At 47.4% G+C, this 21,589-nt stretch overlaps 1 protein-coding gene across 2 annotated transcripts in view; it reads left to right on the top strand.

Moving 5' to 3' along the window:
- CDK16 (cyclin dependent kinase 16) overlaps positions 1-19,030 on the top strand; it is a 76,664-nt gene extending 57,634 nt beyond the window's left edge. For both annotated transcript variants that reach the window (XM_055003233.1, XM_055003234.1), the window contains 8 exons: positions 1,653-1,776; positions 2,875-2,995; positions 4,122-4,219; positions 6,304-6,409; positions 8,299-8,341; positions 9,811-9,901; positions 11,481-11,558; positions 13,052-19,030. In XM_055003233.1, coding sequence (XP_054859208.1) covers positions 1,653-1,776; positions 2,875-2,995; positions 4,122-4,219; positions 6,304-6,409; positions 8,299-8,341; positions 9,811-9,901; positions 11,481-11,558; positions 13,052-13,089 — 699 coding nt within the window. In that variant the 3' untranslated portion in view covers positions 13,090-19,030. The remainder of the gene's footprint in view (positions 1-1,652; positions 1,777-2,874; positions 2,996-4,121; positions 4,220-6,303; positions 6,410-8,298; positions 8,342-9,810; positions 9,902-11,480; positions 11,559-13,051) is intronic.
- The last annotated feature ends 2,559 nt before the right edge of the window (positions 19,031-21,589 follow it).

Consider the following 21,589-nt stretch of genomic DNA (forward strand, 5'->3'; position numbering starts at 1 on the left):
CCCCTAGGCTTTGGCCTAGTCAGCCTTATGAATAATACAGCCCTGACCTAGGCTTCAGCCTAGTCAGCCTTATGAATAATATGGCCCTGATCTAGGCTTCGGCCTTGTCAGTCTTATGAATAATATGGCCCTGATCTAGGCTTCGGCCTTGTCAGTCTTATGAATAATATGGCCCTGACCTAGGCTTTGACCTTGTCAGTCTTATGAATAATATGGCCCTGACCTAGGCTTCGGCCTAGTCAGCCTTATGAATAATACGACTCTGCTTAGCCATGCTAATACGTTGATGGGGGCTCACCTTGGAACCAGACAGTGGCCTAGGACTAGGAGGAGATGAGGCCTACACCCCTGGCTTCCAACCACTGCCAGCATTTCCAGACCTCATGTCAGACTCAGGTACCAGTGACATGCATCGTAGGAGGCAGCCAGCCCTCTCCATTGTTACCTGAGAGCAAGCAGAGTCCCAGTGGTGTGTCAGTGCTCTTTTTAATGTGCCACTTGGCTAGCAAACCAACCCGGCCCATGCTGGGCTGATGTTGCTGGGAAAAGCTCCTTGTGAGACCTTGGGAACTCACATCCTGTCTGCCTATCGGCTTAGCTTCTGATCCAGTCAAATGTGATGAGGCTGTCCTCTAAATTCAAGACAGCATTAAGCCAAGAAGTGCTTGTTACCAAAGAAAACCATTTTTGGAATAAATGATACAACTGCTAATGAGTTAGAAACCATAGATTTCACCATTATGTTGCCTTACTTATTATCTGTTGCTTTAAATATGTACTCCTATATCCTACCTGTGCTTTATGTTGTTCAATGTAAGTCCTAGAATTGATTATGTTCTGTCTCAGCAATTCCTCAACCCCATACTGGATCCTTGGTAATACTATATCTTTGTAAACTTATATTCTTTTAGCCTTCAACATTATATTCTTTTACCCCATGACATTGTTTCTGGAAATTTTCTTGACACTGTATGGAAATGCCTGCCCTTGTCCTTGCCACTAATTGTACTAATCTCACACTATGTAATCCACCTTGAGTCTCAGTGAGAAAGGCGGAATATAAATAACATAAATAAAATAAAATAAATAATAAAGAGACCTAACAAATACTTTGTTGTTTCCTGGTTCATGGGATGTATCTCTTCGAAGACAGAACTTTACTATGGAGTCTTTCTACACGAGACACCTCGTTGCATGTTCATCAAGTGTAGGGAGACGCAATGTTAGGAAGCGTAGTTTTAAAAGACAGAGCTGGCAGAAATTGCTCCTCTGAGGGTTTGTTAATTTCATCTTCGCCTCCTGGAAAGCTCTGTCAATTTCACATCTCCAGTCTAAAACTGTGTGGGATTGCAACCAAAGGGCAGCGAGGAACAGAAATGGGCTGGAGCTGCCTTCCAGAGCCGAGCTTGGACCTGGAGAGGTTCTAATGGGCTGAAGTTTCCCTCGCATTTCAGAGCCCCTTCACACAGCTCCAATGTATAGCAAAGCCTTTGCCCTGCCTCCGGCTCTGTCCTTCTAAACTACCCTTCCTGGCTAAAGTTGCCTCTCCCAACACGTGTTCCCCACGTGTCAGAGGTCTTGTGTACTCACAGACTATAGGGAAGGGGGACATGGCAAAGAAAGACTCCACGTGCCTTTGTTTCCTCTTCCAGCTGTTCCTCTTCCAGCTGCTGCGCGGCCTAGCCTACTGCCACCGTCAGAAGGTGCTGCACCGAGACCTCAAGCCCCAGAACTTGCTTATCAATGAGAGAGGGGAGCTTAAACTAGCAGACTTTGGTGAGTAAAAAACTGACCTTTCATTCTCTATTGGAGAGGATCCCCCTGTGCAAGGATCCCTGACAGGTAGCTCGTGGGCTAGTTGTAGATTTCTGGCTGCTGCAGAGTAGCTTGTGAATCCCCAAGAAGACAGCAAAAATACTTGCTCTAGGCTTTCTCTTTTTTTCAAAAGCTTTTATTGCAAAGAATTTTGTTTTTGTGCTGTCTTAGCTGATAGTTTCTTTTCAGGTGCTGTTCCTTGTTCTTTCATGAACAGAACAGAGCTTGCTAATACGTTCAGGAGAGAGGAGGGAAGGGTATCGTGGAATATTTTTCATTAATCAGAAATAGCTCTCATTAAAGAAGAGGTGGGTGACCCCTGTCCTAATGCCTTCTACTAATAGGAATATATTGAGAGCCAGCCTGGTGTAGTGGTTAAGAGCGGCAGGACTCTAATCTGGAGAGCCAGGCTTGATTTCCTACTCCTCCACTTGAAGCCAGCTGGGTGATCTTGCTAACACACAACCGGGGAATCAATATTAAGCTGTAAATATCCTTTACTATTTAATGATATGCAAAGTGCTAAGTGCAAAGTTGTGCAGTGAATACAACAATAAATAAATAAATACATGCAATAAATACTGTATTCAAAGTCTGTCCGCCTAATATTACAAAATTCAATAGGCTCCAATGAGCAGTGTCCAATATGCAAGGAGCGGAGTACTAGGAGGCGCGTCAGAAGATAGTTGTAATAGTTAGTGGTCCGCAATCCAAAGTTGGAACGAAGTTGCCATAAGGCATATTGCCGACGGGCTAATGCGTGCAATTTCCAATTCCCGTTTCGTAGTATAAGTTCTTCTCAGGCAATATTATAATGGATCACTAATCCTCAACGCTCCTGCTCCCATAGCACCCGAATGGACAGTATGGTTTGGGCTAATCACAACTTTCTCAGAGCTCTCTCAGCTTCACCCACCTCATAGGGTTATTGTCATGAGGATAATAACTTTGTAAACCACTCTGAGTGGGTGTTATCTTGAAGGGCAGGATATAAATCGAATGTTGTTGTTGTTATCATTATTATTATTATTATTATATACTTTTTTTAACATCTCCCAGGTCTGGCCCGGGCAAAATCCATTCCCACCAAGACTTACTCCAATGAGGTGGTGACGCTTTGGTACCGACCCCCGGACATCCTGTTGGGATCGACGGAATATTCCACGCAGATTGACATGTGGTAAAGATTCGGCTCCACTCTTTGGAGGCCAGGCATATAGCCACAAATTTTGTGGTGACGTGGACCGTAGTTGTTATGGGGATGAGGCAGGATGTAACATCTTCAGTCACAGAGTGATAGCAAAAGCCTAAATACCTTTAATTTAAAGTGATATAATGTATTAAGTTTCAATTGGGTAGTCGTATTAGTCGGCAGTAGACCAGCGCCCCAATAGAGGGGCACTGCTTGGGAGGGTGGAAGACAAGTGGGATCGGGGCCCTCCCTAGTTGAACTCCCAAATCAGAGTGGTGGCAGCCAGTATAAGGCCGTTGCCTGCTGTAGGGAAAGGGACGTGTTTCTGGGGCTAGAGGGCTCCTGGGAGGGGACACAAGGGCTTCACAAGACCCCATGCTGCACGAAAAGCACCCTAAAGACTACCATGATTTCCAGGGTATAAGGCTTCAAAAAAAGTCAAAGCTCCCTTTGTTGGATATTGACGAAGGGAGCTTTGACTCTGAAAAGTTTACACCTTCGAAATCTTATTGGCCTTTTAAGTGTTGCTGAATTTGAATAATGTATTAAATAAAGGTAACAAAATACTTTGAACAACTTCCTCACCGCAAGCCTCCTAGCATCTTCTGTAATCATTTGCTAAGATGCTGGCATGTTCCTGACACTTAGCGATACGTATTAGAATACTTGGCCATACGCGGCAGCAGATGTAGAGAAGTTCCTCAGCAGCCTGATTGTACGTAGACGCTTCTTAAAATCAAAAAGTATAGCTCTGTGCACTTGAACTCTTAGATAGTAGGCAGGGCTGTGTACAATCCGAATGAAAAAACAAACCACAGTGAATGCAAAGCTGTATCCTGTGACCTGTATGTGAATTAAGCACATTTTCATCTCTTTTTGCATAACATTGTGTAGCTGGACACTTCACCTATCACTGGCAAAACAAGAGTATTGAATTGCCACCCGCTGACCACTGGATTTGCATTATATATTCAGGTTGCAGAATTTGGCTTTTCTTAGTACAGAATTTTCAGTCCTCCGGGGCCAGAATTAGGGTTTTATTTTAAAACCGGGTTTGTATGGCATGTCCTGTTGTCCTCCCTGTAACCACTGACGCCTGCTTTCTTCCCCATAGGGGCGTGGGCTGCATATTCTACGAGATGTCCACAGGACGGCCACTTTTTCCAGGCTCCACCGTCGAGGAGCAGCTGCACTTCATTTTTCGGATATTGGGTATGGGCCTGATGAGGTCTCGCAGGGTTGCGTTGCTGATGAGGCAGTGTGGAGGGGAGAAAAACAGAGGATACTCGAGGAAGCCGTCTGCTGTGCAATGGGTTGTGGAAAGCCTCTCATGATAGATAGTGTGCAGTTTGGTGTAGTGCTTAAGAGCAGCAGGAGTCTAATCTGAAGAGCCAGGTTTGATGCCCCATTCCTCTGCTTGAAGCCAGCTGGGTGACCTTGGGTCAGTCACAGCTCTCTCAGAGCTCTCTCAGCCCCACCCACCTCACAGGGTGATTGCTGTGAGGATAATAGTAAAATACTTTGTAAACGGCTCTGAGTGGGCATTAAGTTGTCCTGAAGGGCGGTATATAAATCGAATGTTGTTGTTGTCATCGTGGTTGTCATCCTTATTACAGTGTGAAGCAGACTTCTTGGTTAAGAGGGGAGACTCCTCCACAGTTTTAGTTCCACCCTGTGAGGCTGTGGTTGATGAAGCCACCATTTGACCCTCAGAGCTTTTTTGATCCAGTGGTGGCTTCATCTCCCTCAGCCCCACAGGGTGGAATGAAAAAATGTGGGGGAAGACATTTGCGGGGGGAAGAGTGGGCAGGTGAAAGGGATGTGCTTTGAGTGTCCAAACCCTTTGCGCACCCACTTAAGCCTCCTCTGTAAAATATCTCTCAGGGATTTTTTTAATCATTTCTCCCAAGCCGTCCCTGAAAGCCTGGCTGAGAGGGAAACAGGCGTTCTCAGGGGAGGGATTAAGCATCCCTTCTGCCCGTATGCTAACGGTTCTGCCCTTCAGATGTGCCCTCTGTTCCTGAGTTCCTATTACCTTGGGGCATGCAAGTACTGGGAGCACAAGCTTGCGGAGGTTTAGTTCTGCCCCCTCGCCCCCTCCATTAGATGGTGACTTGGTTGGTAGTTTGTGCAAAGAGCCCACTGAGCTCAACTTACATACCCTTTGTGAACATGGCTCCGGTTACACGGGAAGGCTTGGAGGACTCTTTTTGTGTTGTGGGGGAGGCTAACTTTGGTTTACGTGTAAGGATGGAATGCAGCCCACACCAGGATCAGGGGCCTGTCAGAATTTTGGTCTACTTCCTGGTTTTTGCATTCACCTCCACAACTATTGGCAGCCCCTTTTTCTTGCTTCTGAAAACGAATTGCAGCAAATTTGTGTTCTTGTCTTGGGGCCAGGTTTTCACCGTCTGACTCGAGTGCTCTTTCCCTAGACTGCTTCCACATGGTGATTCTCCCCTTCCCCATGAAATATAGTGGACCGCCAAATTACACGAGAGTATCCACGTGATGGAATGCTCATTTTGAGCACAACTCAAAGGCTTTCTACCTCTGGGACAGATCAAAGGGAAAATGGCCTTCGATCTGATTGAAAGGGGGACTGTGGGTGGTACTCTTTCGGGTGAAACTAAGCCCCCCCCCCCTTTGGCCCTTTAAAGGGCCCTCCTTCTCTGCTGAGCTGCACAGCATGGCTCAGCTGGGAAAGGGAGGGAGAAGAAGGGTCTTTGGGGAGGGGACCTGGCACACTTGCCATCATTTCTGCCCAGATGCAATGAAGGAAGGGGGAGAAGCAGCAAGGGGGGGGAGAGGTGAGGCACTTGGACACCGCCCCCTGCTCCCACCATGACAGCTGCTGTGGCTGCTGCTGCTGCAGGGTCATGTTTTCCCATCCCCGATGTAGATGCAACCCCGGTCGTCTTTCGATTTCTTTTTGCAGAAGCTAAACCTGGCTACATCAAGATCCTGGTTTCTGGCTGTTAGACAGCCCTGATCTGTTCCCTCCCCCCACACCCCAGGTCCTTTTTCTTTATGAACCGAGGGCAAGCATGCAAATTCTGCATTTGAATGGGGTGGGTCGGAGCCTCTGATTCCAGAAGGACAAAGCAAGCCCATCCAGGAAGCACGAATAGTTCTCTCTTAGCTCAGCAAGAGTTTTAGTGAAAGAAAACAGGAGTGCTGGTGTGAAAGTCCCTTGACAGCTGAGCCTGAGTCTTAAAATACGAAAGCACTGTTCTACTGTTCAGGGTGTCCACATGATCTGCTGATCTCTGTTCCCTCTTCCTTCGCGCCGGCAGGGACACCCAACGAAGAGACGTGGCCTGGAATCCTGTCCAATGAGGAATTCCGAGCCTATAATTACCCCAAATATCGCCCTGAGGCCCTTATCAACCACGCTCCAAGGTGAGTGTCAACACATGGCTTGAAGGAGATGTGATAATTACTAATAAGCAGACATGTAGGGGGGGTATAGTGTCTGGCACTTCTGACATTATGCCAGACATTGCTCGTATAATATTAAGCATATTTTTGCAGTCATGGAGGTCGCTGCTGCTATCGTTATTAGTCTACTGGGACTTTTAATAGTTCTCACTGGGACTCGAGCGGATTACAAGTCTGATTTAAAAAATTCAGACTGTCAGTGAGCAGATTACAAGATACGACTGATAACATTTGACTCTAACAGTTTCCGTAGCCTCCCTGGGATCTGCTGAAAGCACAAGACAGAGCTGAGTGTCATCTGCATATTGGTGACAACTCAAACCAAAGCTCAAGGTGACCTCTCCCAGTGGCTTTACGTAGATGTTGAAAAGCATAGGGGGCAAGATAGAACCATGTGGAACCCCATCGGCAAGAAGCCAAGTGGGGGGTGGGAATTGCACTGCCCCAGCAACACACACTGAAACCTACATTCAGGTAGGGATTGAAAGCCTTGCAAAGCAGTGCCTCCCAGTCCCAACCCCAAAAGGCAGTCTAGAAGGATACTATGATTGATGGTCTCTACTGGGAGGTCCGGGAGAATTCACAGATTCGCCCTCCCCCTGTCCATTTTCCAGCACAGAGCATCCAACCATGGCGACCAAGGCTGTTCCAGTCTTATGACCAGACCTGGAACCGCATTGGAATCTCTGAAGTTGCCCGGCCACCACTTGTTCACAGGAATTTGACATTTGAGGGTAGTTACTCAGGTTCCCTGAGTCCAGAGTAGGTTTCTTTAGGACTGGATGCACCGCTGTCTGTGTCCTGGCCCCTCTCCTCTGGCTAGGGCTTTTCCTGGGGCTGGGCATGGGGAGAGAATCCAGGAGCTCAAAATACCGGTGGCCCATGGAGCTAGGCCAGTCATGAGATTTGCTTTCACACAATACCTGGATAGTGTCAGGATGAGCCCAGAGGGAGTCTTTGGTGGCTGGGAGAAACCACAAGGATAAAGATTCCACCCCTCCAACAACAACACACAGACCCAACCTAGTCAGGGTTGTTAGTTCCCCAGCTTTCATCCTGTTACCCATTTTACCAACCTACCCATTTCCCACTCCTTCTGGAATCCCTGCTGTTTGTGCTAAAACGCTATAATAATTCAGCTCATGGAAGGAACCAGGCTAAATCTTGACAGACAAACAGATGAATTTCACTGTCCTGGAAAGCCTTCGCTTTATTCCCAGAGTAGACTAGTGATGTGCAGGAGCCGCTGTGTCCCACCCCTGCCACGGATTCATTGTGTGGTCCGGGCAAATTTGCTTTCACTCTTGTGGGAATTCTACTGGCCTGTTTTCACAGTACGGCTAGGAACAGATGCAGCCCGCAAGGGCTTTTTGGTTGCCCCCTGCAGCACGCCCCTGATCACAAAGACAGCTACTTTTATGTACTTGGCTTACTTTGTGCTGTCCAGGAATACAGGCAAAAGGCTCTACAGTCGTGTCCTTCCCAGCTCTTAAATCCCCCTTTTTGCATTAGTAGTGGAAAGTGCTGTCAAGTTGCAGCTAAATTATGGTGACCCTGTAGGGTTTTCAAGGCAACGGATGAACAGAGGTGGGTTGCCATTGCCTGCTTCTGCGTAGCAACCCTGGATTTCCTTGGTGGCCTCCCATCCAAGTACTAACCAGGGACGACCCTGCTTAGCTTCTGAGATCTGACGAGATTGAACCTGGTCCATCCAGGTCAGGGCCTTGTCACATTGCAAAAGTGCTGCAAAGATGGTTAGCAGTGGCCTCACAAAGCTCTGGGAAGCAGAGCCTAAGTTTCTGGCAAGAGATGGCTAGGCTGATTTTCCTTGTCTCTCTGGGACCTTACAGGCTGGACAATGACGGGGCTGACCTCCTAGGAAAGCTGCTGCAGGTGAGCGTTCGTGGTGGGGGGGGCTTCTCTCCTCTGGGACCCCAATCCCTTGGTGTCCTCTCCAACCTCAGCAAGGGGAAAACCTTCCTTGTAACGGCTGGCAAAACAAGTAGCTAGGGACTCCCTGCCTGCCTCAAAGAACCAATGCGTCTAATAAATCAGGATTCATGTTTCATACGCTTAGGTGGCAATAAAGGTGGTGGTCCTCAAAGATCATTTAGGTTCTGTGCTTTTTGTATTTGGTGCAAGAAGCTTGCGCCGTCGATCCCCTGGAACGGAAACAGAAGGAGCTCAGTTTTTGTTTGTTTGGAAGCACACATTTGCTGCTTCTCCAGAGAACCTGCTCAAAGTGCCTTCAGAAGTAACTGTCACGCCACTTCCCAGCTCCTTGGCCGACTAGAACCCGTTAATGCTAGCTCTTCACAGGGCTTCTCTCTGAGGGACGGGGTACACTGAGGCCCTCTGAGCTTGTTCTTTGCTTACAACTTTCTTGCTAGCAGGTTTATTCACAAAGTGTCCCCCCCCCCGCCCCCCCGAGGCAATCCCAGTTGACGTTATTCTGGTCTTCCTTTTGGTTGTAATTCTGACCAGGTTGCTGATCACTCTGGAGTGGGTCTTCACACAAATAGGCTGATAAGCTTAGAGTACTAGGCCTCACTTCCGTTGATACATTTGGCTTGTACTCCCACCCGTTGAAAGACATTTCAAACTCTACTGTGGACCCAGAGAAATCGACACAGGCACAAAGCCCTCTCTCCCTGCCGAGTGAATAATGATGACCCTTTGTCTTGCGGTGTTAACCTCTAGCATGCGTTTGCAACCGCTTGATGAGATGATTGTCCTTCTGTAACAGTCTTGCAAACGCTGAGGAAAATTTTACAGCTCTTCTGCTCCTTCCGACGTCAGATCAGGCGGATTTGTGTGATCAAATTCACCGTGTCACTTGGCAGCCTCCGTACAGATCAGTCCCGACGGACAACCCACCTGCCCTAGGTTGAGATATCTCACCTCAGGCGAACTTGCTCACTTGTATCATCCTACCAAGTGTCGAAAGGAGGTTTTGGCACAAATCACGGGCAGTTATATATGATCAGAAGTGTGACAGAATGGTGAGAGTACCATCTGTATCTGTCTCCTTTATGTAGGTTAATCGTTTGATAGATAGTTGTCTGTTTTTCACCTGTCAGGGTGGAATTGCTGCAGCTGGCATAGAAGGTGGCAACTTATGGCTAGAGAGAGACCCCCTTTTTGGCGGCTGAAGCGTAGTTCAAAGCAAACCTGCCTGGTTCAGGGCTCTGATATGAACATTTTGAGTTGTTGCCACATAGCTGTTCTCTTTTGGTGGAGGTTGTCTTCCTGGTGTGAGATGGGAGGGGATAATCATATGACCTGTTGGACGTGACCCAGCCCTTGGGACTGATTTCTCTTTTTCTCTCTTTCCTTCCCTTCTCCCCCCTCTTCCTATGCAGTTTGAGGGCAGGAAGCGGATCTCTGCAGATGACGCCATGCGGCACCTGTTCTTCCAAAGTCTGGGAGAGCGAGTCCTCAAACTCCCGGACAGTAGGTGCAGGCGAGGGAGGGAAGGGGGGAAGCTGGCGGGAAGGAGTCTTTGGATGGAAACATGGCTGATGGTGGTGGGCAACATTTACAGAAGTTGATGTGATGTTCGACATGAGTGTGGACACATTATATGAACATGAGGAGGGACCGCAGTATTGTCGACGAGGCGTAATCTGTCAGTCCTAACATGGGACCTCACCCATCATCAGTTGATATCTGGCATGGGCCAGTTTCAGTCAGTGAACTCCCACTTAGTTTCTTGAAGATCTTTGCTTCTGGTGTGTTCGTGTAGCGGAGAGAGAGAGAAAAGCTTAAACAGCCGAAGCCTGCAGCCAGATAATCTGTTCACTGTGTGAAATTAAACATCACTTATTTGTTCATCCTCGCTGCTCCCTTAGATTTGTGGACTCACAATGCTACACAGATGATGGACTCAACAGCATGCACACTTCTCCATAAATCTCTTTGAGGAGCCCCGTCAGAGCCAACGAAGTAACCCTATATGGCCCTTTGGCTCTCTAGTTCAAATTCTGCAGCCAGTTTTTTAGACCTCCATCTCTAGTACACCTCTCCCCCCTCCAACATACACTCAGGTTCATGTGTAACAGTCCACTTCTTACTCTTTCATTCAGCCACTCAGCTTCTTTGCCTCAGACATTCCTACCATTCTGTAATTGCCTCCCAGTCCGTAGTCTTCCATATACAGCTCCTCCTTCCATCAGGCTTGTGAGAATCTCCATTCCCAGCCAAACTGACAAATATCCTTTCCCACAAAAGTTGAGCCGCTTTTGTCACCGAAAGTTGCTTGTTCCCTGAGCTAATGGAATGTTTGTAAGTGTTCTGTAATATCACTTCAGACGAGCCAATTGTTGTCTGAGGCTTCCTCACAACAAGCAAAGAACAAGAGTGGTGGAGATTCTTTTTTCCAATCGGGTAATTTACAGATTAATAAACACAAAATAACACTCCTATCACTCTCAAAAAGGGACCATATGTCAAGATGTCGATAATATGTTGATTTATTTTTACACTTTTCTCGGTTTAAATTTAGTCTGTCAAAAATTCTTTAAATAGTTTACTGCTCTTGTACTATATATATTAAGTAATTTCTTAAATTTACTGAATACTGAAACCTGATGACAAATGTACAGGTGAAACTCAAGGTGGAGTACATTTTTACACATTCATAATGGGCCTGAATTTGGAAAACTGGAAAAAACAGAGGTTTTTTTAGATTGAGACTGTAAATGCAGGCGCCATGATCTTCGCCGGCATATTTTTTTTTGGAAGAAGAGGGTGCCCTTGATTTGCAGTCATGGCGACTCCATCCACAGGTGTTCCAGTCGAGACAAGCCGAGGTTTGCCATTTTGCCATTGGTTTGCTATTGCCTGCCTCTGCTTAGTGACCCCGGACTTCTTTGGTCATCTCCCATCCAAGTACCGATCCTGGCCCACTCGGCTTATCTCCCAAGCTAGCGGCGATTCAAATGCTCACTCAAAATCTTATGTAAGAGTGGATCCAGTAAAAGGTGTTTGTTCCGTTTGCTCAGCGTTTCTTGTTTTCCGTCTCCTTTTGCAGCCACATCAATATTTGCACTAAAGGAGATTCAGTTACAGAAAGAGACGGGACTGAGGTCGGCTTCTCTGCCTGAATCAGGTGAGAGACTCCCGCCTATTCTCAAGAGTCCCACCCACCTCTCCATGTGCCCCGCCCAGTGGGAATCAAGCCCTGCCCACTTTTGCTCCAGCTCTTTCCCCCCAACTTCAGCCCACCATCTTTCGCTCTTCCTACTTGCACATCCTCAAAGCCCGAGGCAGTCGTACGATAAGGCCAGAGTTAGGCATCTGTGGGTAACTAAGCGGAAAGTGAAGCGACGTGTCTCGTGGGCCACAATTCCCCATTTATTGCAGAGAGACACAGGAGGACATCTGAAAGGAGTGTGAGCCCATATTAATTTGTGGAATGATCTTCTGCTCTGGGCACCAAAATGTCTTGGTCTTGCCCGGGCTACAGTTCTATCCTCTTCCCCAGTCGAGTATCCCTGACATTCGGCACTGAAGCTGCATCCGTTGTTCTTCTCCTCACAAAATGCTTTTGACAAGGAGAAACACCTTGTCTTGTACTCCCTGCCCACCGAATTGTGCAGTGTCCAGTCCTCGTAGCAGTGCTTTGTGGCTGAGCAGTCTCTCCTCTCCCACAGGCAGCGCCGCGTTCCAGGTAGTGGACACTGAATTTTAGCCACCGAGTCAGGTATATGTGCCCCCTCCCCTTTCCATCAGCACCCTTCCCGTTCTCAGCATGGCACACAGCACCCCTCCCTCTCATATCGGCACATGTTCGTAGTCCTATCCACTCCCAAGCTCCCGATCCCTTACCTTCCACCCCCGATACACATCCGCTTGTGGATGCTGTATTTGGAATCGGAATCGGAGAGGGAGGCAGGGAAGGATCAAGGAGGCAAAGGGAATGTAGGCAGTACAGCATGGTGGCTGAGAGCCAGCTTGGTTTAGTGGTTGTAGAATCTAGGAAACCCAAGTTCAAATCCCCACTCTGCCACGGAAGCTCGATGAGTGACCTTGGGCCAGTCGCTTTGCCCCATCCTAAACTACCTCAGGGGATTATTCTGAGGGTGTAACGGAGGATGGGGAAGATTTATGCATGCCACCCTAAGCTCTTGATTTCCTTTGCTTATAGCTTGCCTTTCTCACTGAGACTCAAGGCAGATTACAGAATATAAAAGAATCAGACTGCAGAGACCTCCCATTAGAAGAAGTAGGGTAACAGAACTGGAGAACAGTGCAAATAAACAAAAGACCCCGTTTGTTTACATATCAAAAAAGGTCCCCACGTTGGGATGTCACCAACGTCACGAGCTCAATAGGTGGCCTTAGGCAAGCTGTGATCTCAGCCTCGGTAGAACACTACTGATTGCATTTATTGGGTACCAGTACTGAGAAACACCTCCAAGCGCTCTTTTAAATGCTTGTAAGGACAGTGATGAACAAGCAAAGGAAAGAACTGGCAGGTGAAAGAGGAAAATCGAAAGGATACGGCAGGCAGTGGAGGCAAACAGGGAGGAGGGAGAGTTGAGGTTTCCCGAGGGGAGCGGAGATACAATGGACCTGAATGCTTTTTGTATTTTCTTTCAGTGAATGGACAGAACGGACGACCAAGCCTGCTGCTTTGAAACCCTCGGATCTGGGTTGGCGGGGCCGAAAATAAACCAGCTCCCCCACCCTGGGCACACCCCTACCACCGGCTTCTTTGTTTCAAACTGTGGAGCGAGGACTCGCGCTGGGATTTTGCAGGGGTGAGGGTGGGGCACATAATGTCCTGGAGCTGAAGAGAAGCACCTCCTTAGCCCTGGCCTCAGACAGCCGGGAACCAATGCCCTCTGCTGCTGGGATGGACTCTCTTGCTCTCTCCCTCACACGCACACACACATGTGCACGGTGTTTCGTTTTATTTTTTAAGGTTTTATTTTTTTCCCCAATGCAATATGATAAATATTATATTTACAAATATCTATAAAGAGAGACACCCCTGCTCTAGTCTCCCCCATTGCAGGGAGCATACAGTATTAACTGCAAAGGAGCCCGACACGACTTCATCCTGATTGGGCGCGGGGAGGAGGAGAGAGATGCATGGCGGGGAAGGGGGAGGAGCATAAGAGCCGTTGTCTGTCTAGCCATCTTCGCTCTGTATATCTGTGAGCACGGTACGAGAAGAGCTGCTTTGGTAATTAGAAAGAAGGGTGGATTCTCACTTTACTTGAAATCTCCTCTGTCGTCTCCCTCTCCTTGAATATAGGCTTCCTGTTAGGGAGGTTTCTTGAAAGCCCAGGGCTCATTTTGAGGGGGAGCACGCAGGAACGCAGTTCTGGTAGTTCTCCAAAGAGGTCACATGTCAGGTGGCCCCGCCCACCTGACTCAGCCATTTTGGGCCTGTTTCTGCCCGGATCGGGCCTAAAACAGCCAGGATTGGTCCCAAAACGGCCAGGATTGGGTCTCTTATGGGTGGTGGGTCACTCTCCCGCTCAGCAGCGGTCCAGTTCTGACCATTTTGGGCCCCTTTTCAGCCATTTTCAGCCCCTTTTTGTCAATTTGGGCCCGATTTCGGCCCTGAATAGCCAGGATTGGGTCTAAAACAGCCAGGATAGGTGAGGCCAGGGGGTGTGGCACATGCAAATCAGTTATGGCAATGAGACACTTCCAGTGATGGCAAGGGGCGTGGCTTATGCTAATGAGTTATGCTAATGAGGTCCTGCAGCTCTTTTTCTACAAAATGACCCCTGTGAAAGCCTAACGTTTGGGCCAGGTGAACAGATATCCTTGGAGGCCTGTTAGATTCTTTTGGGAGCAGAATGCCTTCCTCCTTTCTGTCATCGTTCCCTGCTTGGTTATTCATCTTCCGTGCTGTGTGGGGTCTCCCTGTTTTCCGGCTGGTTTCTGCTTAGAGCTGTAGCCCACTACTCTTGTTTTTTTCTTCGCTCCATTGTTGAGCCCTTTCATTTTCTTTTTCTGCTTTGTCTTCTTTAGGTCTGTGCTTATCTTGGGCTCTCCACCACGCGCACTTCGTCAATCTTGTCCGTCCTGGTGGAGTTATTCCTCTTGGATGGGTCGTGCTTCTTTCCCTGACTTCCTTGCACCTCAGGTTTTGCGCATGCTCTTTTGGGGGGCCTGATCCACTGGGGACTTCAGGGCAAGCCCTGTTGTAATGAAGTGGAGCCGCTGCCTTTACGGCTTGCCCAGAAGAAATTCCCAGTGGATTGGATCCCTTCCCTCCCACTCTTTTGCAATCTTTTGCAATCACTTTTGCCCTTGCCCCTTATTTCGTAAAGCCAGATTACAGATTACTTGGGACCTTTCTGACTTCATAGCATTTACAAAATTGTTACTTGATGACTGCACAGGTACTTACTCCTTTGTTACTCCCGCACTTTTTTCTTCCATACCCTCTTTGTGGTGTGCAACTGCTCTCGACTCTTTACTTTTCTATTACTGTTCATCCAACCCAGTGGTCTCGAACGGGCTCTTAAGAGTTTGTGTTTAGGTCGTTAATGGGAAACCACCCACATAATGATAGGGTTTATGCAGTCGCTTTGGTATGCTTCCCTATTTCTATAATGGCAACCAAAAATCCAGCGACCCTATATGTGACTCATCCATCTTCATTGCTCAGTAGCCTGGAAGTCTCAGCAGTTGGAGAAATAGAATCCTTCCTAATTAGGGGGGAAATCATCTCCTGTCTAAGTTTTAAAAAGTCAGAATAGCTTAAAAGTATGCAGTCAATGGATTCAATACGCAATTGCATGTTCTTTCTGAGTACGGACTACCAGCATATCTACCTGACAAGGCTCCGGATGGTAAACTGCGGTTGACTCAAACGCTCAGCTGGTTTTATCTTCTGACGCGAATGCATGGCCTCCTGTTTCAGCTGAAGAAGTTAGAGCCTTAATAATGCAAATGAAGCCAGGTAAAGCTCCTGGCCGTGATGTGGTGTGTCTCCCCCCCCCCCCCGCCCCCGAATTATTTAAAACAAACCCAGCTTGGTGGGCAGAAGTTTTGGCACCGTTTTTTACGTGGGTTTAATGATACAGGCTTAATGCCTAGGATTTGGTGTCACGCTATCATTGTGCCAATACACAACAAAGGAGACCCATCAGATCCTTGTAATTACCGCCCTCTCAGCCTGTGATCAGTTGTGGGTAAATTATATGCGTCTCTGCTGAACGGCAGGTTGGTTAGAAAGCAAGACTCTTAACTTAGTTTCTCCTCAGTCCATCTGTAAACTACCGAGTCCCTGAGTCCCACCTCTGCCCTCTATCAAAGGTAAGCCAACCGGTAGTCTGAAGGCAGGGCTTTTTTTCTGGGGAAAAAGATGATGGAACTCAGGACTGCACAATGATGTCACTTTGGGTCAGCTGGAACAAGGGGGGAGTTTTTCAAAGTTTAAATTGCTCGCGGTGAAAATGGTCACATGGCCGGTGTCCCCGCCCCCTGATCTCCAGACAGAGGGGAGTTTAGATTGCCCTCGGAGGGCAATCTAAACTCCCCTCTGTCTGGAGATCAGGGGGCGGGGCCACCACCCATGTGACCATTTTCAAGAGGTGCCAGAACTCCGTTCCACCGTGTTCCCGCTGAAAAAAAGCCCTGTCTGAAGGTAACCATCGTCCATTTTGCTCTTTGTCCGAGGACACCCTTAACCTTACCAAAAAGCCAAGAGTTTTGAGGATGGGGTTCCTCAGCCCTTTGCTCTACCCCTGTTCTGTCAAACAGCTACTCAGGGGTTAATTGACCTCTTACTCCTTTACTCAGTGAGCCTTGACTTTATAACTGAACAGACACCCTCTTACCCTCTGCTGCTTTACCAAGCATTGACGCCCAAGGTTATTTGACCACTTCGGTTTTTACACAGAAAGATTTCGTTCTCCATGGCTTCTATTTGACTCTTTATCTGATATGTGCTGTCCGTTCCTCAATCTATTCTTATACAGAAACTTTCTAGCCTTTATTTATTTAGGCTTGGAAATCCCTGAAGAATCTTGCCTGTCTATGAGATCCTTGAGGATTTGGGGTCCCCGTCCTTCTGTGTCTCTTACCGAGAGAGTTGATACCTCAAAGGAAGAGAGAACTATTTGCTGGCTCCCCTCTTTGCCCAAGAACCACCCAGCTTCCCAAGCAATCGGGACTGTTTCCAGAACTCGAAGTCCTGGGTGCATGGAATTCTCGAAGTCAGTTTGTTCCTCCCTTTTGCTCTTTGTGGCGTCTTGACAAGGTGGCACCCAACTTTCTTCCCTTCGATCATGGCCTGTATTTTATGTAGTTTGTGTGTATATATGTAAATATGTAATCATTTTTATATGTAGCATGAAACACTTTTAAGGTTCGAAAAGAAACCACACCTACCCTGTCCCAGGAAGAGCCATTTTATTGTGACTGTCACCCTTGGGCAACTTAAAGGATTGTTGAAGGTGTCTCCTCTTCGGGGTACGTGTGCCGAAATGTAGACCCAGGAAAGTCCCACCAACGGATGCAGTGGTCCACTGCCTGCCGGTAACCGTCATGGATGTTCTGAGTGTAATCTTATATTCAGGGGATAAGAAAGGTTTGTGTTTACAAAGGGGGCCCTAATAAGCAAGGAAGAAAGAGCGCCTTCCCTTCAGCTCTGGCAAACAGCAATGGTAGCCCAATAACCTGCCTGCTTGACCCATCCCTCTGTTCCTGCCTGTTGTTCTCCAGATGCTGGCCTGCCACTTCCTCTCTCTTCATCTTTCATCTTAGGACCTGAAGAGGCTTTTGTGAAGGGGATTGTTTTCTTGACCCCACCCAGCCATAGTTGTCTATCCTAATTGGTGGTGCAGTGCCCTCAAGTCATAGCTGACTTGTGGCGACCCCTGGTGGGGTTTTCATGGCAAGAGACTAACAGAGGTGGTTTGCCATTGCCTGCCTCTGCAGCCCTGGCCTTCGTTGGAGGTCTCCCAATTACGAACCAAGGCTGACCCTGCTTCGCTTCTGAGATCTGACAAGATCGGGCTCACCTGGGCGATCCAGGTCAGGGCGTATGCCCTGTTTAGACCTGTTTTTTTTTAAAAGAGCTCTGAGCTTATCAGGATGAAAGTTCTACTTGCCTTTTTCTTAAAGAAAAACCAGTTCTCTGAAATCCAGAAGGGTCAGCCCTTCCAGTGGGAGCTTGCCATTTGGCGTGGCCGCCTGTGTCCTGTCATTCCTTGCCCGGGACCCACGCAAAGCTTAGCCATGACTTATTTCCTTAGCCCTTGTTAAGATCACCTGATATACAAGGAATCCCTGGCTTTGGCTTCCCCGGCTGAGCCCTGGCTCCACAGGGCTTGTGGAGGGAGACAGCAGAAAGAGCAGAGATGAGAAAAACTGCCTTAATTATGGTTTGCGCAGTGCAACTGCAATGCTTCACCATGGTTGATATAAACTATGGTCTTGGCTCCGACAAAGTGTTTCTATGGATAGGACGTTTTCTGCCTCCGCACAACTTTATTGCTTCCCCCTGCCCCCCATTGCTGCAGCCCAAAATGCTGCTCTTAGGGCATCTGCAGAAATACTCCATTGGATCCAAGGCGTGGTTAGTAAACCATTTCAGCCTATGATTTCACATCCTAGTTTGCAGCCATTTCTTAACCATGGTTCTAGGTATGCAGGCATTTACTCGTGGTTAAGAACATCAAGCCTTGGTTTAAATTTATGTCTTCTCAGGGCCTGTAGAAGTTCCTGTTACATTGTAGTCTGAGTGGAGTAGAGGGAAACATCAACCAAGAGACACAATGCTGCTTAGGAGAGGATTTGTATGTTTGTGTGTGTGCGTGTCTGTGTGTCCAGAATCTAATCTTCTGTTACTGGAAGAGAAGAAATGGAATACAGAGACATCAAATGATACGACTAACCTGTTAACGTAAACTGGATGTCTCCTATATTCATGGTCGTGACTTCCTCCCCGGGCAATGTGGGAAGTGTAGTTTGCGGAAAGTGCTGAGAATTCAGTCAACTGAACAGAAAACTCAATTCTCAGAAAACAAGGTGAAGGCAAAATCCATGATACTTAAACTTGGTGGCTTACAGTGTATGGTGGTTTACAGTATATGTATTCTTAGTCGGTATCTGAGAACAGAGATCATCCAGTTTATATCTTTTGAGAGGGAAACCTAAAGTGGCCTGTTGAAGAGTGAATGTGCAGAGGATCTGGACAAATTGCTTTGGAGGGGTGTGCTAGTTGGAAGAACCAGAACCGGTTTTCTGGACTGGAGCAGATAAGCTAACCTTTTCTTGCAGCAGACGAGAAGCCTCCGGTGTGGATAGTCATTAGCATATGGAACGTCCTGTCCCCATGTGCTTCCCTCTACCTTTGATGGGGCGGCTCTGAAGTTTAGTTCTCTTACGGAAAAAAGGAAACTCCAACCTTGTATATAACTTCAGTTGAGGAAGGAGCTTTTTCTGCTTTAACCGAAAAGAAAGCGATTATTTCAGAAGACGATTCAACGAGGGGAAAGACATGCCGAATTCTCTCTCCCAGCTGATCCTCCACCCCCACCCCCCATTCAGGGTTTTAACAAATGCGCCATATCCAAATGTACAAAACTGATTAAAAGTCTCCAAGAATTTTGAGTGTCCGATGTCTCTCTTTTGGATTCAGAGGCAAGAAAGCAGCTCCGTGTCATACGGGCTTGTGGAGAAGAAAGGATTCCCATCACCCGTTATAGGGAGTTGTTCACCCCAGGATTGCACAAGTTTTGAATTGCGGAGCTGGTGTCTGTGTATACATTTCTGGAAATGCCCCTTCTGAGCTTCTGATGTCATCTGTATACAATAAGCCAGTTCCTAATATTATTATGTTCCAGTCTCTCAACATTTTGGTGCATCTAAGCCTCCGAATCTGTAGCAGGGCAATGTGCATACAGGTTGGCTGGATTGGTGTTCCAGGGGCGGGGGGGGGGGGGAGTATTGTTCTGCCTCAGACCTGTCCAGAATAATGACTGACGTGGTGGGGAATTGGGGGGGGGGCACCCTGGAACACTCCAATTGCTAAGAAGCTTGGAGGTTGCTTTGAGAGAATGCCTGGGCATCATGGCTGGATTTTCCATATTCAAGCTTAACACAGGCTTGCTTTTCTATTTACTATGCTGATGCACAGTTTAAGTATTTACTGCCTTTCGTTCATAATGGTTTCACAATAAATCAATTTTGAAAAAGGACACGCCAAGCCTTATAATACAGGATGCTTACAATACCCAAAGAGCATAACGTCTCAGCAGACTCCATGAAAGTACTAGGTTAGCTTTTACCTGAAAGAAATCTCTACTCCATATCAGAGATTGCAAAGGAGCTGATTCTTTAACTTTCTCCCACCAAAGAGCTCTTATTCTAGCTTGCAACTCTTTGGGGAAAGAATGGTGCCCTTGGAAGCCCAGGAGTTTAAAGGGGAGGTGCACTGGCTGGGAATAGGATGGGACTGGGTAGGAAAATTCCGGCTTGGCATGGGTCCCAGGTTCCCACCTTAGCGTCTCTAGTTTAAAAAGATCAGATAGGAAGTGACATGGAACACCCACATCTGAGACCCGGGAGAGCCACTGCCAGCCAGAGGACAGGAGGTTGACCTTGACGGGGCAATAGCCGGGCTTGGTTTAAGGCAGCTTTGTGTTTACAATTGATGGGCATTCACGTTTGCAATGTGAATCACAAAGGCATAGGCTGCTGCAGCCCAGTGTGTCCACCAAAAGGCTGCTCTTAGGGCATCTGCAGAAATACTCCATTGGATCCAAGGCGTGGTTAGCAAACCACTTCAGCCTATGATTTCATATCCTAGTTTGCAGCCATTTCTTAACCATCGTTTTAGGCATGCAGACCTTTACCCGTGGTTAAGAACATCAAGCCTTGGTTTAAATTTTTGTCTTCTCAGGGCCTGTAGAAGTTCCTGTTACATTGTAGTCTGAGTGGAGTAGAGGGAAACATCAACCAAGAGACACAATGCTGCTTTGGAGAGGGGTGTGTGTGTGTGTGTGTCTATCCATCCCCCACCCCCCACAATCTCGTACTGGAAGAGAAGGGTTCTAAATGGTACACGTCAGAGCTACTGACCAGAACCTATACAAAATTGATCCATCAAATGTATGTCAGAGTTGACTGTAGAATCGTTTCTCAGACTATCAAGCAAGACCTCCCTTACTTGGACTGTCATACAGTTGCAACAATAAGACTACAAGCATATTTAGATATCAAGGTAAAGTTTATAACACTGAAAACACAAATATTATAGCACAGTAATAGTTGCCAAAATTATTCATCTTCAAACAATAAACATTCTGACTACTGAATTTTGAGTTGGGAAGTAACTTCTGCACTCTGATTTAAGCTCTTTCTGTATGCAGAACATTTATATGGTTTCTTCCATGTGGATTCTCTGATGGGAAGTTAGGTTTGAGTGCTGACTGAAGCTCTCTCCACACTGTGAACACTTATATGGCTTCTCTGGGTTCTGTAATGGTAAGTAAGGCCTGAAGTGTTCCTGAAGCTCGTTCCACACTGAGCATTTATATGGTTTCTCCCTTGTTTGGGAAGTGAGGCTTGAGCTCTCATTGAAGCTCTTTCCACTCTAGTTGGGTTTCTTTCTCCCCTGAGCTCTAGCTTCCATTTTCTTTGTCAGCTGTTTCCTCGCTCTCTTCCTCTGCTGGAATAAAGAGAACCCAAATGAGGGAGAAATTTTCCAACAGTGAATAAACCTATTTTTGACCTTGCAGCTTCACAACTGAAACCCACACTGGCGTTGACATTTAAAGCCCTATACAGCTTCAAACCAGAATACCGGAAAGACTGCCTATTCCCATACAAACCCATCTAACCACTAAGGGCACAAGGCCCTGCTTTGGGTGTCCCTGCCTTCTGAGACAGGTGGCAACTAGAGAGGGGTCCTTTTCCAACCGTGGTGCCAAAATTCTGGAACTCCCTCCCCAAGGATGTTCATCTATCACATTCTGACACACTTTTCCTCCAGCAGGCGAAAAATTTTGGTTTGTCAAGCATTCCTTCAGTCGCCTTTCTCTTACATTCACTTTTCCCAAGGCTGGAGTCTGGTGCCTTTGCTGGCCTCAGTGGAAGGAGGGGGAGCGATTGAGCTACACCATCCCCTTCTCCCTCTGTCCTGGCACTTACTGTTCTCTCAAG

The sequence above is a fragment of the Eublepharis macularius genome, chromosome 19, assembly GCF_028583425.1.
Source record: "Eublepharis macularius isolate TG4126 chromosome 19, MPM_Emac_v1.0, whole genome shotgun sequence".
Lineage (NCBI taxonomy): Eukaryota > Metazoa > Chordata > Lepidosauria > Squamata > Eublepharidae > Eublepharis > Eublepharis macularius.